Here is a 21,667-nt window from a genome sequence, read left to right on the forward strand (position 1 = left end):
CCATTTTATGTGCCACTGCTAATTGAATAATCCGCAGTCCGTTATCATTTGTATTTTTATATAAGCTATGGGAGCCAACATATCACCTGAATATGGGCTCCGTCCCCACTTGGCTGTTGAAATCCTTGAGACAGGCTTCGAGGGTTCGTTCTATTGCCTCGTAGAATGTATCCTTTTCCGACTCTGTAGTCTCCTCTGAAGGGGCGTGAACGTTACTGAGGCTTATATTTCTAAATTTCTATTTTTTTTCATTGTTTGGCTGACTAAGAAACCTGGATGGCCACTATGATATATGATGTAGTGGCTCTTCTCTAGGAAACCGGTCCCAGCCCAACGCATTTCCTGCAACGATATTTCATCAGCCCTATATTGGGACAGGGTATCTGCTAGTTGCTTGGCAGCTAAATGAGCAAATCGTTAATCTGTTGTCGTTGTCGAGTTCGTCATTGTAAAGTCCATCCTGTCCGAGCCTCCTTCTTTGGCCTCGTAACGTTGGTTTTCCGTGTAGGGTTGTCATCCCTACCCAACCCCCAAACTGGAGGACCAGTTGGTACAATTTGTCCCGTTTTTAGGCACGGGGGACTCGTCTTCATCCTTCTCCTTCTGCAGTTTTTCGTTAAGAAAGAGCGGCGTTTCCCATGTTTTATGCTCCATTGTGGGTACCAATCCACGTTTTGGCCTGGGACCTATACTATCGTTTGATCACCTGCCATAAGTAAAAGCTGGATACTTTATATGAAATATAGGTTGTAAGAGATATTTTGCCACGAAGAGTTAGTGTATCTTCTGCTTCTGTTAGGTGTTTGGAGCTTCGTGAAGGCATGCGAACGGCGTAGATATAAGGCCGACAAATGGCTGATTTCAAAGGTTAGTATAATGGGTCCAATATGAGGTATGACTGCTTGGAACTGCAGCTAGTCACAATCTCTCAACTAGCTAAAACTAAGCGGTTTTTAGCTGTAAAGAAATTTATGTTAAGATCAAAGTGAAAAAGAAACAGTTGAAGTAACTGAGTAAGTCTCTTTTTAAAGTTTCAAGTCAGATAATCTCCTTTAATAATCTAATCTTTTTATTGTGTTGCTTTGGAGCGAGTAGCTTCTTACGTTTCTTACGCTTAATCAATGTTAAGGAACATTGCCGTTGGAGTATCAAGCTTTACTGGCAACCGGTGACTAACATTTAAGTGAGAGTGGCATCCTTTACGAGAATACTTAACTACTTTTGTTGCGGATGTTTTCAATTTAACAGCGTCAAAAGAGAAGTGACATGAAGCACTGTGTTTACTTTAGTATTTATTTTAATAAGACGTATGGCTCCTCACTTGGCTTTCTCTAAAAGCTTATCATTTTCCGCTATCGAAACTAGACAAAAAGGAAGATAAAAAATACAAATCATGGGGGTTTTTCTGCTCATAAGAGTGGGAACAATCGCTTTAATAGTAATAAATTTTTAACTAAACTTTTGATATGAGGACGGATATAAATCTAGACAAATAAATTGGCTTATCAAACTATTTGAGTTACCAAAATAATAACCCACAAATTGTTATCTGTTTCAAATATTTTCTCTGTAAATTTCCGTCAAATTTGTGTTAATTGCCACACACGTTGTATATATCTGGAGAGTAAACTACCAGACAAGTTTGTCAATTGACGCTTGCTGATGTCAACTCTGAAACATGTGAGTAGATTGGAGGTTGCAGGGGGCTAATCCTGCCGGGCGACTTGAATTTTTGCAATGTGTTCTTGGGCTCCACCATCATGTGGTGTGGTGTTTTAAAACCAGAATGACTTGTCTAGGAACGGTTTCTACATAGTATTGATACCAAAAATGTCACATTTAATGGAATGGAATGAAAGTATAGTATTTAGGACAGAAGGGAGGAAATATTGCCCCCCGTTCCATTCGAAGTTGCATACTTGATATAATTTTGTACAGGTCTCCTTATTTGGGGATTCGGAGGGAACCGAACTCTTGTCCCTCGTGTAAACTAACAAAACATCAGGTTTATTGTATTAAATCTGGGGATCAAGATAAATTAAAACATATCGTTCCCAATACATGCCATAGGCAGAACGATTGAGTACTTTCTCCGTTTCATATCGACAAACCGGGGATGTTTTCGTGATCTGCCTATGCTTATATGCAAGATTCTATCACCTTACACACAGCGCTTTGTTTGCCCGTGTATTGCATCGGTGCAGCCAAAAGTCCTTTCTAACGTTTTCAAGATGAGTCTTCGTCTATAGCACTATTCCTGTGGATTCCAATAGCAGAGTATTCTTCCAATAACCAACTTGAATATGAGAAATGTGTCCCTGTCATATCTCCAATGGGAAAGATACTAATGTTATGATCAGCTTTTGGGACATCGAATTTCACTAGTTTGGAGTCAATTCAATACAGTTGCAAGACGTCGCTTGCTAAGGTATGTAGGAGGTCGGAAGTAGTCTCTGCGTGACAGATATAACAGTTAAACACGATTATTCTATCCTATCCTTGTATCACGGAGTTGATATTAGTTTCTATTTGCTACTCCTCAGTAGTTTTTCTGCTCATCGAACAGAATATACTTGATCGCGAGACGCTCACTGTTCGTTCCGCTACTAATGACTTGAACTTCTAGAAAGTTGACAAGCAAGTAATCGATCTCGTTTCTGCGACATCCTTCGCTTTTTAAAGTTGAAGTTCAATGTTCAAGGTTATCAACGCTACACTACGCTACTACTAAAAGCGACGAAAAGTTCACTTTCCGACTAAAAAATAGCTAAATATCTAATTTCTGATTTGGAGAAGTTCTTCTTTTGGAACTGGTCAGTCTCAATTTATCAGAGGTAAGTGCAATGCGTTCCAAACAATTAAAAATATTCTGGGAGAAGTCAAGATGGTATCGAATACGTCAGGAAGAGAAATAAGTCCGGAAATCGGAAGCTGCACGCTTTGGGCATGAAAGGTTTTATGTATCGCTTAATAAGCACATTTGAATGGGCATTTGTCCCTTTTTACCTGGCTCGTAGTGTTCATGCATTTAGTTGGTCAGACCATTCTCTTTAGTATGATACTCACACTCAAAGTCTTGGAATGTAAAAAATTTGCACAGTAAGTAAGCAATAATTTTGTTCCTTTACAGACAATCAAAAAGATCAAAGCTGACCACGACCTAAAAGACGATCTAATGTTGGAGCTGAAAAATCCAGGTTGGGCAGAGCGGATGACCTCCGTAGCCAAGTTAAAAACTCACTTGGGGGAATTCCACGGTACGGCTCACAAACATGATATCTATATATAGTATGATGCAAGAATTTCGACGAAGTCACATCCAGAGAAGACACTTGCATTGCGTTGAAAGAACAATTTAAGGTGGAGTAACTGAGTGAGGAATGCATTGTGAGTGTGAGGAATGCCTATGGTAGTACTCAAACAGTCAAAATGCGACCATTTGAGTACTAACAACGAAGGCAGCGCTATTAGTGACAGAAGAAGTTCGAATCGGATGATTGCCGTCTGAGAGAGCAAATTTCACCAACGAGGTGTTTCAAGTGCCTTATGTTTGGATATTTCGCGAAGGTATGCACGAAAAGCTTTGAGCAGTCCGATCGTCCGATACGTCGAAGGTGCGGGGAGAAAGGCCATATTGCCAAGGAATGCAATTGGGAACCCAAATGTCTATTATGTAACGAAAAGAAGGGATGGCAGGCATTGACTGTAATGAAAAATTAGGTCTATTTAAATAAACCTCAACTATTGCAGCATCGGTCAGGATTTACTTGAGCAGAACATCTACGAGTTTGATATGGTTGCCATCGTAAGTGAACTATATAAAAACCTTCACGGGGGCGAATGGGTTACTGATTCTAGTGAAAGTACAGCGGTATTGGTTTATAGTAGGTACCCTCGAGTCAGTCGGTCAATGGCTTTGTGGGAGCAAAAGTAAGCGCGTACAGCTACGCTCCACTCGGTCTCATTTTGTCTGAGTTTGAAGACATGCTAGACAACCTTGTTCATGACACAAGTCGACGAATTCCAAAGGTGATTGCCGGTGATTTTAATGCGTGGGTCCTTGAATGGGGAAGTAGAGAGGTTAACGCAAAGGCCGAAACCTTTTAGATGCTTTTACCCAGTTAGATATTCTTCTTGCCATATAAGGCAACGTAAGTACCTTTCGTAAAGGAGGGTCTACTTCAATCGTAGACCTGACCTATGTTAACCCTGCAATGACGCGTTGTATGCCCTGACAGGTTAGCGCGGACTACACCCACCATGACCGCTAGGCAATTATCTTCGAACTAAGGAGACAACAACATGGTATCCAAATAATATTCCCGAAACCGATAGTCCACGAAAGCACTAGAAAAGCAGACGTTGATGGAAATGTGGCTGGATCAACCTACTAAAGCTGGTGGCCCTCCGTATCCCACAGTGCTTCTCTAAGGCTTGTGAAGCGTCCATTGATCAGTTTACTACCGTGCCAGAAGAATGGCCCAGAGTGCGGTAGATAGGATCGATCAGGTGCAAAAAGAGCATGCATATAAGGGAGTCTGCAAAAATTCCATGCTGGGCATCCAGCGGAGCAAAAGGGAATGTTTTAAGGAGCTATCCTCTGACGATTCAGATGCCAGTCATCTCCACAGATTACGTGTCCTCTCTTGTTTAAAATCATCCAATTGCTAGCAAGAGCGGCGCGTTGATGCTATTCAAGGAACTCAAGATGTGATGGCAATTTCGTCTGTAACAACAGACGATCTGTTGGAGATCTGCAGCAGAATAGATGACAAGAAAGTTCCTGTCTTGGATAGAATAGCCAAGTTGGTTGAAGCGTTCATGTCCGAGGGGATATTGCCTACTGCATGGAAGCGGCAAAAGTTGGCACTGTGGCCTGAGGTTGGTAAACCTCTACTTGAACTATCTTGCTACCATCAGGGAGCGGCTGGAGAGAAAGCATGCGGAGAATAATTATAATCTCATCCAGTTTCTTGGATACCGTCAATACCTATATAGGTTTAAATTGGACACCTCACTTGATTGTCTAAGCTATCCGGAGGATCCACTGCACGTATTCCTCCATTACGCGTGGTTTGTGGAAGAAAGGAGGAACTTAAATTTTGTCCAGAGCATGGTAGCTTAACAGACTTAAACTCACTGGGGAAAAGGACAGCTGGTCCTCGAAATACTGGTTTATTGGCAATAAAAACAATTATATATTTTTTTTTTATGGATGGAGGTGGAAATCTTAGAAAGACGCTGCTGCGCCAGGTTGCAGCAGTGTGTGGGATTCGCACCCACTAAAACCACCTCCACTCTTCCGCCCCTCCCCGCGGGACCACCGTGAAGTATTACTTCGCGGGGGAGGCTCTGGTTCGCTATACCAGCTCGTCCATGTCACGTCTCCGTCGCGCCGCCTTCCTAGCTCGATCCAACTCAAGGAGTTTTGTCTGCACCACGGCTACTGCCTCATTTACCGCCATCCAGTTTTCCTCCGACTTCAACATCTCTTCCACCAGGTTGGAGGGCTCGATGTCCACCCCTAAGATGCTCTTCAACCTCCTTTTCTGCTGCAGAAATGTGGGACAATAGAACATAACGTGCTCCGGGTCCTCGAGTGTAACACCGCATTCAGGACAGTTGGGAGACTCGTCCAACTCGAAGCGATGCAAGTACTTCCTATAGCCACCGTGTCCCGTAAGGAACTGTGTCAGGTGGTAATTCAATTCTCCGTGCTTTCGGTTGACCCATTTCTCGATGCACGGGATCAATGTATGGGTCCACCTGCCTTTGTCGGAGTTATCCCATCGTTGTTGCCACTTGCTACACAACTCTCTCCTGATGGCTTTTCGGAAATCCGCATTCACCTCGGCTGGATTTGCCTTCCCTTTTTCGTAGAGCCAGTGTGCCTCGCTCGCTAGAAGATCTATAGGGATCATTCCTGCGATAACACACACTGCCTCCGTCGACGCCGTCTTAAATGCGCTGCACACCCTTAGCGCAATTGGCCGGTATGCCGAACATATCTTCCTCCGGTTGACAGCGTGGTTCAACGTTCCCGCCCAGACAGGGGCCGCGTATAGCAGGATTGACCTCACTACTCCCGCGATGAGTAGCCTGCGACTATACTTCGGCCCTCCCACGTTAGGCATCATCCTTGCAAGGGATGAGCTGGCATTTGCTGCCTTCTCTCGCGCATAATCCAAGTGTCCCTTGAAACTCAGCTTGGCATCGATCATCACCCCCAGGTATTTGACAACCGATTTTGAGACGACCCCACGATTACCAACCTGGATGGTAACCGTGTTGTTCTTCCTACGGTTGGTAATGAGGACCGCCTCCGTCTTTTCGTCCGCCAGGTCCAGCTTGACTATTCGTAACCATGACTTGATGGTATGAATGGCTTCATTTGCATAAAGCTCCACATCCTCGGGATGCTTTGCAATTGCAACTACCGCCAAGTCGTCCGCAAAACCAATCAGCGTTGTCTCCTCCGGCACGCGAAGGCCAAGCACTCCGTCGTACATTATGTTCCACAGCAGCGGTCCCAATACAGAACCTTGAGGCACACCTGCTGGCACAATGTACTCCTTCGGCTCGTCGTCCGTCTCGTACCAGAGAAGTCTGTCCGAAAAGTAACTCTCGATGAGCCGAGCCAAGTAGCTAGGAACACCCAGTTTGGCCAAAGCGCCCTTAATCCAGCCCCAGTTGGCTGAGTTAAAAGCATTTTTGACGTCCAGCGTCACCAGAGCACAGCATTTGCCCATGGCCATTGCATTTCGAGCCAATTCCACGACCTTTGCTACTGCATCGACCGTAGAACGGGCTCGCCGAAACCCATATTGCCGCTCTGAAAGACCACCCGCAAGCTCGATGAACGGGAGCAGCCTGTTGTATATCACCCTCTCCAACATCTTCCCCATGGTGTCTAAGAGACAAATAGGGCGATATGAAGAGGGCACGCCGGGTGGTTTTCGGGGCTTCGGTAGCAAGACCAGCTTCTGCCTCTTCCACTGAGCGGGAAACACTCCTTCCGCCATGCACGATTCGAATGTGCTTGCAAACCATCTTGGTCTGGCCTTGACCGCCACCTTCAGAGCCCTGTTCGGAATTCCGTCCAATCCCGGAGCCTTGCTGTCCCCAATACGTCTGCAGATTTCCCAAAGTTCCTCTCCGGTAACATCAGGGATCGAGAAGACGTCCTGCTGAGCTGCCAGTTGGGGTTCTCTTTCGTCCTGCTCCTGCTGCGGGAAAAGAGTTCTAATTATTTGCAACAAGAGCCGTGGGCATGTTACCTGAGGTGATTTTCGCCCGCGGATCTTCTTCATTACAACTTGGTAGGCTGTACCTCATGGATCGTATTAGCCTCCATGCAGAGCTTCTGGTAGTATTCCCGCTTGCTTCTCCGAATGGCCTTCTTAAGGTTGCTTCGCAGATCCCTGTATTCCTCCTCACGCTCCTGGTGCTCCGGCCTTCCTCTTGTCCTGTGGGAAAGTCCCTTCGCTCGGAGACGAGAGGATCTCAAAGCAGCGATCTCCGTGTTCCACCAGTAGTTTGGCCTCTTGCCGTGGTGCAAACGTCGTCGTGGCATCGTAGCGTCGCATGCTTCGGTTACACGCTGAGACAGCTGTGTGACCCTTTCCACCGCTGTTCCATCCGGATCATGGGCTCCCTCCAATGCGGCCAGGAATGTCTCCTCGTCGAAAGCTCCGATAGACCGGCCAACCGCCTTAGCCTTTCCACCTCCAGAGCGTCGTTGACTGCTTCCCCGGTTCCCAATGCGGAGGAAGTGTGTGTCACTGTGGGTGTAGTGCTCACTCACTTGCCAAGCCATCTCCCTCACCAGTGAAGTGCTAACAAATGTTAGGTCAACGATCGAACCCGACCCTCTTCTTCGAAAGGTGGGCACGCATCCAACGTTGGTCAGCACGATGTCCAGCTCCGCAAATGACTCCAACAGAATTTGACCTCTGGTGTTCGTCGATCGGCTTCCCCACTCCAGGGCCCACGCGTTGAAATCGCCCGCAATGATTTTAGGGCTGCGGTCTCTAGCGTCCAACACCAGACTGTCTAACATCTCCTCATATTGTGCTAAGGTTGCACTAGGAGGAGCGTAGCAGCTGTAAATATGGACACCGTTGACTTTCATCCTTATAAAACCGGCTGCCGGGGGGGCCATGACTTCCTGAATGGCCTGTCTTCCGCACGACCAGATTGCGGCGTTGCCAGACGCATCCACCGCCCAAGTCGCACCGTCGTAGTTTTTGTACGGCTCGCAAATAACCGCGACATCGACATTCGACTCTCGAATGGTTTGCGAGAGCAGGTCCTGAGCTGCCTCACAGTGATTGAGATTGATTTGTATCAATCTCATTTGCCTGTGCGGTTCAGCTCCCTCCTATATACCGGACATCTGCTGCTTCTCGCAATATGCCGGCCGTTCACGCTCTCTTTCAATTATATAAGCGAGCACTTAACATCTGCAAGTCGCTTCGGTCACCCTGCTTACAGGGCAGAGGTGAGGCAGCCACTGACGATTTCCCTCTGCCCTGGTAAGAAACCGTAAAGCCGTCATCGCCTAGTGTTTTTAAAGTTTGGGTGCTAAGCCTAACCGTCTGTGGACCAAAAAAGGAGGGAGTAAGTTGCTCCTTATTTGGTCCGGTCCGTCATCAAGCTGATATGGACTTAGGATCCCACAATTTTCAAAAAAAAATCTAATGCTGTTGCATCTGTCAGTTGAATTAACATTTACGAGTATTTAATTCGAACCCGGCTGCGCCACAATGCCATTGTCTAATGCTAGCAAACGCCTCGGTGAGCTATCGCCGCACAGAACGAGTCATTATGGGGAAAATACTGCAGAGAATTGAGTTTTCCAAGAGGAGGGGAGAACCGAATTTATGCTCTTATATTAATTAAGTAAGTTTTGTAAATCAAAACCTTATTCAAATCGATTCACTGTCTGTCGTTCTGTTTGTCAAACGCATTTTTCTCTCGAACGGCTAAACAGATCCGAACGATATTTGGTGGACAGATGGGAACTATGAAATCTTACGCATACAGTGAGTGAGATAAATTTAGATTGAGTTTAAAGTAGGGCAAAGATGGGGGACTAAAGAATTTTTTTTCACTATATATAGTCGTGTGGGGTATCAAATGAAAGGTCTCGATGGGTACATTAGAAACTGATATTAGTTTTAATGATAGTAAATTGCAAAGTGCGCGAGAAAGGAGTCAAAATGTACACACTTAAAGTGAGACAGGACTCATTTTCGGAAACTAACCAAACCAAAAATTCGAAAAAATCAGGGTGCGCTTAGATTAAATGCTGCTTCGATATCTGCTCTAATAAACTCACTAAAGTATATTACCAATTTTTAGAAATTGACTGAAAAACCCCCTTAAGTTCATTCTAGGCCATTAATGCCAAGGTTATAGCAGTTCAAACTTAGCAATTTCGCGCGAACTTACGGCTGAAAAAGCCATACAAATAAAATGCTGACGTCATAATTAACGAGAATAATTGACATTCCAGTTAAATATTAAAATTCCATTCCTGAAGAAACTACTTTTCCCCAGCCCTTTTTAAGGTTTTAAGGTTTAAAGAAAACCTTATTAGCTAGTTTACTGTCTGTCCTATTTTCCTCGGAAATGGTTATCGCGATTGATGCGGAATTTGATGAAAAGGTGGGAACTGTGAATGGTCACGTATACAGTGAGCAACATCATCCTACCTCGGCCCCATATATGCAAAAGGAGGGTTTACCCCATATGTAGTCATGTAGTGTATCAGTTGAAAGATCTCGTTTAATACTTTCCAATAACTGTCTCAGTTTTGTCATTTGTTGAAAAGGTGGAGGGACGGGAGGTCGAAAGTGATCATTTCTTTCACGGACCCATTCTCGGAAATTACCCAACCGAAAAATCTGAAAAAAATCAAGAGGCTTCCACTATATGGTGCCAAGGCTCCTAAATACCCCCCATAACGATATCTTTTCAAATAAAGTTAATGACAGCATATTGCTATAATTTTTAGCAATTGTCTGCAAACCCCCCTTAAGTTCATCTTAGAGTCACGAAATTGAATGAACTGAATCCTCAATGTCATTCGGGAAGCCACTGGTGACCAAGACAGTGGAGACCTACCGTCAACACTCTGTGTGCATAATTCATAAGAGTGGTACTAAGACGGTGAATTATATATATGATGGCGCAAAATGTCACGTATTGAATCGAAGTGAAATCTCAGAGGATTTTGAGTCCACTAGGGTTGCATATTACCGCCGATATTATTTTTCCAGGTTATCGAAGACGTTATTTATGCTGCCTTCTTTGGAGGATGTGGAGGAGTGCAACGGACCAAATACAACCAAAACAAAAGTTGCCAATCGGATGGCTCATTGCACTCTCCCTGCCTGCATTAATGGGCAGAATGTCGAAACCGTGGATCAATTTGTGTATCCCGGAACCGTGGTTTCTACCGACGGTGCGCTTAATCCACTTTCGCTGTCTTGCCTAAAATTTGGAAATGCAGTTTTCTCAACACCAAGATCAAATTAACACTACTCTGTTCTAATGTTCTTTCTGTGTTATTATAGGGAAGTAGCACATGGAAGGTGACAACCACTGTCATTTGAAAGCCTCTAGCTATTATCAACCTCGCTCTGCGTTATATTTTCGGAGTACGTGAGCCTGATACTATTTTAAGTAAACAACATGGTCAACGCACACCATGCAGTGGAATCCACTCTCTAAAGATGGCCGATAAGTGAATCGCCCCAAATGCACTTATAAATGTCTTTAAAGAATTATTGTGCCACTTTTGCTAGTTATAGTGTAGCTATTAATCATAGTATCTCAAGCAAGCCTATATGCGTTAGGAATTTTAGTATATTCCTTACTTCCAGATCTTTCAACTTTGCATCTGGTATTAAGTGTTTTCCCAGATGCGTCGACCTACTTTCCACAAGTACCGGACACTGTCCCAAGACGTGTATAGAGGTTTCAATACACCCCGCACAGAACCTGTCCTTAGATATCCCTGGTTTCCCTAGGTGATAGTTCAGGCGACAGTGACGAGTGAGAATTCCCACTATGATTCGGAGGTTCTTTTTCGTGAGGTTTAAGCAATCTTTTGTGCACGTGGGTCCGTACTCCCCAATGAGCACCCTGGATTGCTCCATTCCTAGTAGGCCCGCCCAGTATAGCCATGAAACCGTTATCGGATTCCACAGAAGAGTTTTGGCCGGTATAAAGCCGTTGCTGCTCCCTTCTTGGTTAGTTCGTCCGCTGCCTCATTGCCTTCCAACCCAGCATGGCCTGAAAGCAAGAGTATCCAGACCTTTTTGAACGAGCTGAGCGTCGATTCAGTCTCTCAAGGCATTCCCATACCAGTTTAACGTTTGATCGCTGCTTGGCTGTCGATGAGAATAGCAATGTTCTGCCCTCTGTAGTTCTTTTGGAGATTAAAGGAGGCACATCTGCCTATGGCGTATATTTCCGCCTGGAATATGCTAGAGTACCTACTGATTGGCTCCAAGTAAATTTTCCTTGGACCAGTGACACTAGTACCCGCTGATGTGACGGAGCAATCAGTGTACCAAGTAATTAGTTGCAGGTTTAAGCCGTATGTCACAGCCACGCTTTCCCAGTTGTTACTCCAACGTGTTTCAAACTTCAAACACTTATCATAGTAAATCTTCGTTATCATCATACTGCCTAGAAAGAATATCAATCTTCCTTCGGTTTAGGTAGCTCCCCACGTGTCTGACACCTCCATATCATGTAACCTTATGGCTCTCACGTGATCAAGCTTACGTCTCCTAATGAATGCTACTGTGGTGGTTTTGGCTGGATTTATTCGCAGTCCCATCTTTCTGCATCCGGCGCTAGTAACGCTTAGTCCAGTTTGGATTCCATCACATAGGGTATCCTTATATTTGCCCCTACCGATTAAAACAATGCCTTCCGCGTAACTCTAGACCTGTATTCCTGTATTTGTTAGAACGTCTAGGAGTTCATCATCATCATCATAGTACCCCGCCTTGTGGACAACCTTGAGTAGTATTCATGACAATAGAATTTGTACCTATCGGTACTTCTATTTTCCTACTCTCTAGCATTGTGTCCATCCAGAAAGCCAGGGCATCTTGTATCTCTGAGTGCGATGTGTTGTCGAATGCTCCTTCGATATTTAAAAACACACACAGTGCTATTTCTTTTGTTTCTATGGCATCCCGTAGTACATCCGTTAGCTGATACAGAGCAGTTTCGGTGGACCGTCCAACCGGGTAAGCTTGTTGACACTGATATAGGTGATTACGCTTTAAAACGTTAGTTCTAATATAGTTGTCTATGACCTTCTCCACCGTTTTGAGTACGAACGATGTTATGCACATTGGTCTGAAAGATTTTTGGTGGTAAGGATCCTTTTTACCCGCTTTCGGAATAAAGGTTATTTTTGCCCGTTTCCATGCCTTCGGTATATATCCCACGGCTATGCTGTCCTTTATCACCCACAGAAGAGACTCTAAGATGATTTCTAAACCCCTTTGGATTAGTGCTGGGGAAAATGGACTTGGATAGCCACAAGGTGCCCGGTCAAGAACTCTGACATACATATTTTAAATTACGTTTAAGAATTATGCAAGCTCTTGGTTTTTCAAAAAAGAAGTTCCAAATTACCTGTATGCTTCCTCCTTGCAGACCGCGATCGCGCGATATCTACTCCGATCGTAAGGAGTTTACCCTTGCCCTACACCATGCTTCTGAAAACTCTCCATAATCGCGCATGGAGATCCTCATTTTGAGCGATTAGGAGGTCCATGAGATTTTCAATGTCGGGCGTTTTATGAGAAGAACTGTCAAGATGTGTGCTCCTGGCATATCATCCCTAGCACATGTTGACAGTTCTGCTTCTTCCCAAGTCAACCTGCAGTGTCTTTCGTCACAAGTTTCGCAGTCTACCCCTTGCATATCTGCCTGACGACAAGCTTTTCGATGGTTTCCTGAACCTCATAAGTGAGGATTCATTTGGGAAACGTTTTTGGCAGTATGGCCAGTCGAATGCCCTTGACCGCACTAGCATAACTAATAGGAGGCTTTCTGATTGCCGCCTTCACCCCTGCCCGGGTTTTCTCACTCCCTGGGTTGCAGTTTGATTTTTTGGGAGCATTCCCTTCATGCGGGCTAAGCTCTGCTGCTCCCCGCTTTCTTGGTCCGGTAAAGATGCCTTAGGTCTATCCTGACTCTTCTTGAGGATCTCTTCTGGTTTCAGGCATTACTTCAGGTAGCGTTGGTACCATTTATCACCTGCGCCACTGAGTCCTGTCTCCTTCCTGATGTCTGATATATTTACCTCAGATATGCTTCTGCTAGTCTCTGCCTTTTGAGCAGTGGTGTTTGTTGGTTGTTGTCCTCTCAGTAAACCAATATTAACTTTGGATCCACTGCTTCACGTCCCAACCTCTCCCTTCTTGGTTGTAAGCACCCGGCTCTCCGTATTTCAGAGATGTGCCTCCGCTTGGTTAACCAGTTTGTGTGCGGTACGGGGTCCCGCTTTATTGGCTATAGTTTTTTATTGTATTACAGGTACTCATTTGATTCCCACGAATATGGGGGTTAGAGGGTCCGCCGAGCCACAGCCCCTCGTAGCACGGTAAGGTCTAACTTACTCACTAAGGCGACCAGGTGTCAGTGAGGCCCTGTGAGGAGTGGCCAGATCTCCCATCAGGCGCGACCCCCGCTGGCGGAGCGGGGCATACCTATTGATGTGTTCATGCACTTTTCTTTTCCGACTGTGCATGGGCTAGTGTTTGCTCATCTCTGGTGCGTGGACCAAAATGGCTATAGGAAGGACACCCAGAAAATAAAACCAAGATGGACGAATTGAGAAGGAGTAAAGCTACGGGGCAGGGGCTCGGCTCCCGGCCGTCGATATCCCTCGACCGCAGTACCTCGGTGGTGGACAACTTGGCAACCGTTGCATCTAATACTACAAGTGTTTTAGATTTGGAGAAAGAGGTGTTCAAACGGAGCACAACTCTGCCAAGAACACCAATTGCAAAGGCAAAGAATGATGGGCTAAAAGGAGACAGTTGGCCAAAAAAGGCGATTTCGACACCCATCGTATTTGATCAGGAGGTACTCCAGCAGCAGCAAATAGATCTTTTCAGGAGAAGCTCATCAATTTTACAATCGCCTCCAATACCAAAGCCGGCAAAATAGAAAGTCCATGGGAGCTCAGTAATTGAAAAAGGCGAAGCAGTCAGTAAAAGGAGTAATCTGGCCAAGACTCACCGAGAACAGAGCCCTGACTCAGAAAAACTACCTTTTATGCAGCTTGGGACTAAAATAGTTGAGCTGTCGGATTTCATCAAGGAGAAGTACAACGCGTACCAAGCCATTAAGAACATGGTGAGAGCCATCAGGGTGCTTTACAGTAGGTCCCAGGAAGAAGTAAGAAAGCCTAAGGAAAAGCCGGACATCCCAGCTCCAAGAGTTTCACAGGCGACCCAAGTGACACCAAAGCACAAGGTCATCGATCTTTGATCAAGAAAGCGAGTGCGAGACAAAGAGGGCGAAGCTTTGGGGGAATCAACAGACACGGAACTACAAGTTCAGAAGGGCCCAAAGTAGGAACGTCGGCTAGCGAAGCGAAACCGAAAGAAAATAAGAGCGGTGGTTGGACTAAGGTCGTGAACAAGAAAAGGGACAAGAAACCAAAGGTGCGAATTCGCCCGGAGGCAATTGTAATCTCCAGCAGAGGACATCTAACGTATGCGGAGATACTGAAGAAGGTGAAATCTGACCCTGACCTAAAAGGCATAGGCGGAAATGTCAGCAAAATCCGGAGGACCCAGAAAGGGGATCTCATGTTTGAGCTGAAAAAATCCAGCGTGGGGAAAATTGACGGCTTTCGTAACCAAGTTTTAAACTCACTTGGGGAGAATGTCGCGGTTCGTTCCCAAAAACATGAGTGCAAGGATCTCGGTGGATCCAGAGAAGAGATCTACACTGCCTTGAAGCAACAATTCAAGTTTTAGGAATTCAGCGAAGGATCTATCGTGAGCCTAAGAAAAGCGTATGGTGGTACTCAAACGGCTACAGTGCGACTGCCAGTGGAGTCAGCGCAGAAGTTGTTGGCCGTGGGGAGGTTCGAATTGGATGGGTTATTTCCCGACTAAGGGAGCAGATCTCTTGAAAGAAGTGCTTCAAATGCCTAATGTTTGGACACTTCGCGAAGGTATGCACTAGTGGCATCGATCGGTCCGATCGATGTCGGAGGTGTGGGGAGAAAGGACATATTGTCAAGGAGTGCAATAGAGACCCCAAATGCATTTTGTGGGAAGGAAAGGAGGGACGGGATAACCGGAAGGCGCAGTTACGAACACCGCGGGAAGACGGAAGGAGACCTAGCTAAAGTAAGTGCCGCTCCCCCTCGTGATGTAATACCTAAAGGTGGTTCCCCGGGGTAGGGGGGGGGGGGAGTAAGTCGGGGGTGGTTGTAGTGGGTAAAAATTCCACACTCTAGCGTGACCTTAAAAAAGAAGGTATCAGGGAGGCAGTCAGTTACCCCCCAATTGCAAACTATCCAATGAGCACGGTTCGCATGGCACCCTGAATTGGGAGAGGCGTTTTTCGACTCCCCAGTCTAAATCTGTAGCGTTTTGTTAATAGTAGGGACACCTCGCACAGGGTGCGGTTATCAACACTCACTAATGGTCTTGGTAGACGAAAGCTTGGCCCCTGAGAACCCACACATCGCCTTAGAGGAGAGGCTGCTCACCATCAAGGAGAGATAGCTTGGCTTCAGGGGACTATATTTCGCGACAGTCTATCTTGCAGTGCACTGCTTGAGTGGCAGTAGCTACAAGTTGTCTCTTTCGTGTAAATTTATTGCTAATCGAAACGCTAAATATGAACATCACACTAAGGTATGAAGGTATTCTGGGATGGCAAATTCGTATACATTACGAGCTAAGTACAAATGGAAAAGTTACGCACTAAAATATACTTAGACAAGAATTACAAAACTTTCCATACTTGAAGCGTTGAGCTTGCCAGTATTTGCTACTCTCTTGGTCGTCGGCGGCTACTCAAGATGGTCCTTTGATTCGGCTTTGTCCTCAGATAATTTATCACTCCGAAAAAGTAAGGCAAGCGGATTTCACTTTAATATGATTTTCTTTACGGAAAACCTTAAGAAGGTAAATAGGCGTAACTTGCAAGCCGTTGAAGAAAAGGAAATGATGCCTTGCCGGTCATTGTCTTTCTCAATTAGCGTACTTGACGGTTTTTTGTAAATATATTTAATGCAAGCTCTCTCGCATTTATTGCGGCCAACTATTTTGCTGTTAAAGGAAAGTTAAGATTTTCAAACTGTTTGTGATTTTGTGGTGTTTTTCAAGTAGATAGATTCCTATTACGCTTAAGAATGTGTGTTGGAAAGATATAGGTTGGAAGGTTGAAGTTCTTAGCCCATCTGAAGTTGAAAGGCCCGTTCATTCTATAGCTCAGCTTCATGAAAAAGGTAGGGGCAAGGGAAACTATATTGAAACGTTGAATGCTCAAAAATTAATAAACAGTCAACATCGGCGAATAAATGTTATTGTAAATATCATATAATTTTTTGAGGAAATGAGGGTAATTACATTTTTTCTCCTCTTTTAGGTAGTCAAATATGATAGCTAGAAACTCCATTAATGAATATTTTGTAATGGGGCTGATAAATTAGGTGGCCTATAAATCTAAATTTCTCCGTCGTACCTCAAAAAATTGAGTTATCAACGTTTTCGGTTTCTCATAATAGGAAAAGGGTAATATTCTGGACAAATATTTTAAATTATATGGTTAGTTTCTTCCTGTTTGAAACAAATTTTTGCTAATTATGGCTAAACTTAAACGGAGCGTGGGTCTGATAATTCATTTGGAATAGTTCTGGTGGGGGACGATAGCAATATTGCACGTGTATCTTAGATGTTTCATGATATACATATGTATTAACGTCTATTTACCAGGCCGATTATGGTCGCACTTAATTTCTGGGAAATTAGCACAATTATTTCGGAGTGTTCCATTCTAATGGTTTTATGTTTCAGTTTATGTCTTGGCAATCACTTCTATTGCAAAAATATGTTTTTTATCTCTGGCCAATCTAGTCATTGTTACCATCCCATCCAAGATAAAGGCAAAACTTTATGACGAGATTTATCTTTTTTTGGTTCTGTCTTTCTGGGGATAATATAAATAAGACGAGTTGCGATTTCGTCTATTATAATCAGCTTAATAGACGCGATGTATAAAGTTGTGCTGACAACGATTTTAGTGCTTTTTTCCAAAGAGCGGCTGACCCTAGCTGACACAGATGATAGTGAATATGATCCTGTCAAGTTCTTTATGCCGGAACCGGCTCCTTCATTGAACTATTCTCCACCAATGCGGATTATTAATGGATTCGAGGCACAGCCCAACGCATACCCTTACCAAGTTGGTATAGAAATTTCTGTAACAGGCGGATGGACCTGGTGCGGTGGATCTCTCATCTCACAAAATTTCGTTCTAACTGCCGCTCATTGTCTCGACTCGTGAGTATTTGTACTTTAAAATTTTTATTTTATTTATTTTTTTAAAGCAATTAATATAAAATATATTATATTAATTGCTTTAAAAATCTCAGTTTGGAAATTTTATTGGCAGTCATTTCGAAGATCACTTTAAATAAAATGTATTACATTTATATCAAACGAAACTCTGATAGGAGAGCCCAAACAGCAAATAGCGAGGGAGAGACTTTCTGAAGCTCATGCAACGATATTCAAAAACGGTGGCCATGCGGGTGAAGAGGCGGTTCTCCAAAACCTTACTTAGTTCACAAGTATTTTGTATTAACGTTGGTACAGGGATAGCATATCCTGCAGAAAATAGAGCAAGATTTGGTAAAGTGCATTTGTGAAAGGATCTCTTGACAAAGGCTGTGTAGTCCTCCGGGATTGTATTTTGCTGGATCATGGTTTTTGGGTAAACCGATAGTGATAAACTGTTCCACAATAGACGCCCTCATATAAGCATATTCGAATGATTAGTGATTTTATTGGATATAGTGTTATATTGATGTTCTCGATTGTTCATTTATCGAATCAAGACAGTGACGTGCGCACCTTAATGTGAATAGGGACTACGATAGAATTCATCCCGATAAGGGTATACATCTGTACATGTATGGTTGCCTTTGACCATTAAATACCCCACCACCCTAGATAGTAGTTTCCATTGCAAGGAATAGCCAGCAAAAGTGTTGTCATCTTTTCTTAATATGTATTGCCACTTCTCCCTTTTAATCAACACGTTTACCGGCTCCTGCCCCGTAGTTCTTCCGATAAGAGTCATTTTCTTCTCTAGCATTCCAGTGAGATCTCGGTCGTTCGGTCTCGTTTTCTGAAGTTTTCATATCCACTTTTCCTTATAACTGAGTCCACTGAGTCCCCCACCTGTCTGGGGATATTCCAAGTGGTCGTTTACATTCCTAGCGTAGCTTGCCCACTGCAGGTTTTGAATCTTAATATGTTATATCTAATTCGCCATCCGCCATCCATTCTCATTAGATCTAAGATTCTTCTGATTCTTCACGTTCGAAAATATGGATTTTATGCTATCCAGACTGGATCGTTGTCGACGTTTCGATGCCGTAACACTGAGACCGTCGAATGAAACTTTTATATATTGTGAACTTCGTTTTCCTTTGTATATTTTAAGAATATGTATTTAGAATCCACAGTACGGCGTAAAATGTTTGATTGGTTGCAAGATCCGTTTGTAGATTTCGTCTACTTTGTTGTTGTCTATTCTCTTTTATGAGAGTTGACAAAACTGGTGACTTGTTCGAAGTTGCAATTGTTACGTATCGCGTTTTGTCTGAGTGGCTTCTTTCTTGTTCATTTGTTTTTATGAAAACTTCATCTGCTAGTTCGACAAACTTCACCAGGGTCTCCTTCGCGCTCCCTTTGGATCTTGCCAGGATCCACATAGTCTTCTATTAAGGATGGTTTGTACAGCAGCGTGTCGTTAAGATCTACTGGCATCCTTGGGATTAACCATGTTGAATAATGGTGAAGGCCAGACTGTGGTCCTACTTAGCGGGCTTTGCGCTTTTACTTGTGTACTAAGCGGAACCTTTGTCATTCTGTTGAGACTTATCCATTTCGCCCCGACTTTAAAATCAGATAATACTTGTTTGAAGTTAACGAATTTAATGGACAAAAGTTTAAAAGGGGCAAATAACACTTTTGGGCCAATCTTCCGTGATAGTTTTGACGGTGTTTAGGAGCTCATGAAGTTCCGTCTCCCTCCACATATTCCTTGCACCGTTCGCTAGTTTCGGAGGTATTCAATTCACTCAGTACTTCATTGTTTCTGACGGCTTTAAGTGCATGCTTGCCTTTTTCGTGTGTAGGTGGTAAAACAAGCGCCTGTTTGGCCTCTGCTTCTTCAATGTAGTCAGACTGTTTCGTAACATTGAGTAGCTACTCGAAATATTAAGCCCATAATTTTTAATCTGCTCCATATTGGTAATAAAATTGTCTACTGCTTCCCTGCAAAATATAATTCTTGTTTGGAATTCTGCTGTTATTCTCTTCATCGATTTGGAAGCAAATTTTGAATTATGTTTCTTAAAGTTATCATCCCATTTGCAAATCTCATCATTTATAGGTTGGCGTTCAGACTCTTCTGATTTTTTCAGTGGTACGTCTTAACTCTTGTTGGGCTCTGACCGATCGTACCTGATATTTTTTATATGTAGTACTTTTCTCATTTATTTTCTGCTGTCATTCTCGTCGAGGCATTCATTCCCTGGGCGATAACGTTGATAATTTTTAGGGTGAGCCTGTTACTCCTATTATTTGCTATTCGTTAATGATATCTTACTCTGAAAGGATAGTGATCGCTGTTGCAATGCGCGCGATATGAATGCGTGTCAAGGATGCTAGGTATAGCTCATTTCTCAATATGAGGTTCTTTAATTAATAAAAGAATAAATATATTTTAAGTGGAATAACGGAATTTCACTGAAGCAGGATTATTTCATGTTGAGTTTAGATGCAAAAGGGGTCTCTCAATTTTTTCTACTGAATATGCCCATGTGGGTCATCAAATGAAAGGTCGCGATTGGTAATTTTGATTTGATGCAAAATTGAGTGACGAGGACTGTGAGGAGGAAAAGTGGTCATTTCCTTCGCGGACCCATTGTCACAATCTACCCAACTGAAAAATTTGAAAAAAAAACACGAAACTGGCACTACATCTTATCTTGGCCTTAAAATACCCTCCACAGCGGAATCTTTTAAAACAAAATTAATAATAGTATATTATTCTGTTTAGTATTACGGTATTTTTTAGAAATTGCGCAGAAACACCCCTTAAGTTCATCCTAGAATTACAAAGCTTGACAATAATATAGGCTATGGATATTGTGCAAATTTACTACAATCTACTGGATGTCATGTACCACACTAAGTTAACAGTATGACATGCCAATTAAATAATCTTTACGTGCTGGGTGCATATGGCGCAAATGTGTACGCAAACATTCTTACATAAGAAATATACAAAATCTTCCACACCTAAAACGCTGAGTTTGTTCTCTCGGCGACATGAAAATCTCGCTAATAAATTCGAATTTCACAAAATCTTCTTTTTTTGGGTAGGGTAGGTGAATGGATGGAAGCTGTTAGTTCGAGGAACCCCCTGCCGTCCGGTTCCTCTAATATTCCAGCTTTCTGAGAAAACCCAGGTCCAATGCATAACAGGGTTGCACTTGCCAGAGTTCCTCAGTATCTCCCCGACAACATTGTCTAGAGACAGACCCCCTCTGTTTAGACAAAGTTGGACGAACCCCATCCCACCTTCCACGAGAATGTGCTGTGATCGGTGTCGTCCACAATTCCATTGCAAAACATACAATCAGGAGATCATGCCTTCCCAATCTTGTGGAGGTAAGACTGAAAACCTTCATGCCCACTTAGGAGATGTCAATCACTCCTTATTTCGAATTTAGCCACGCATATAAATTGAAAATGAGCCGCGCAGTCCATCTGCCTCTTGTCTCATTTTACCAGGAGATGTGCCACTCATTTAGTGTACATTGCTATATTTCACGGGCAATCACCTTCCTTAGCGTTGAATGTATTGCACAGTTTACCGTTAGCCGACTTAAAAGCGGAGCTGCAGCTGCCACCTTGTCCACTGTTGCTCTTATCTATTCGAAAGAACTCCTCTTTGAGTCGGGCGGCAGTCCGAGGTACTTATCCATTGGTTTTGCCTCATGACATCATCAGCTGGGGATTTTAGTATATGACCCCTCCCGATCGTTTAACTATTGTGTCAACCGGCGGAGTTTGTGACACTTCTTTACCAATACATAGAAGCTTCGCTACGTCTCGATGCCCTTTTGGGCGTAGGAGCTCCAGAGGTTGCTGTTGTTATCGAGAACCGCCGCCCTCATCAGACGTGCCACGCTCCTTCCATAGAACGCAACTTTCCTTTTCGTTGCAGATATTTGCTTTACGACTGACCTGGCCGCATCTGCAGTATGCTGCCTCCTAGCAAGCCCTCAGCTGATTGCAGACACGTGGCCATAATTTCAACATCTATAACATTTGGTGTTGTGGACCGAATTCTTAGCCTATAT

At 43.8% G+C, this 21,667-nt stretch overlaps 1 protein-coding gene across 1 annotated transcript in view; it reads left to right on the forward strand.

The window, feature by feature from the left end:
- Positions 1 to 21,667, forward strand: part of LOC119648553 — a 42,158-nt gene that overhangs the window by 17,379 nt on the left and 3,112 nt on the right. Inside the window, exons 5-7 of the mRNA XM_038050323.1 lie at positions 3,131 to 3,288; positions 3,751 to 3,930; positions 17,232 to 17,567. Of these exons, the coding sequence (XP_037906251.1) occupies positions 3,131 to 3,288; positions 3,751 to 3,930; positions 17,232 to 17,567 (674 nt within the window). The remainder of the gene's footprint in view (positions 1 to 3,130; positions 3,289 to 3,750; positions 3,931 to 17,231; positions 17,568 to 21,667) is intronic.

The sequence above is a fragment of the Hermetia illucens genome, chromosome 2 (genome assembly GCF_905115235.1).
Source record: "Hermetia illucens chromosome 2, iHerIll2.2.curated.20191125, whole genome shotgun sequence".
NCBI lineage: Eukaryota > Metazoa > Arthropoda > Insecta > Diptera > Stratiomyidae > Hermetia > Hermetia illucens.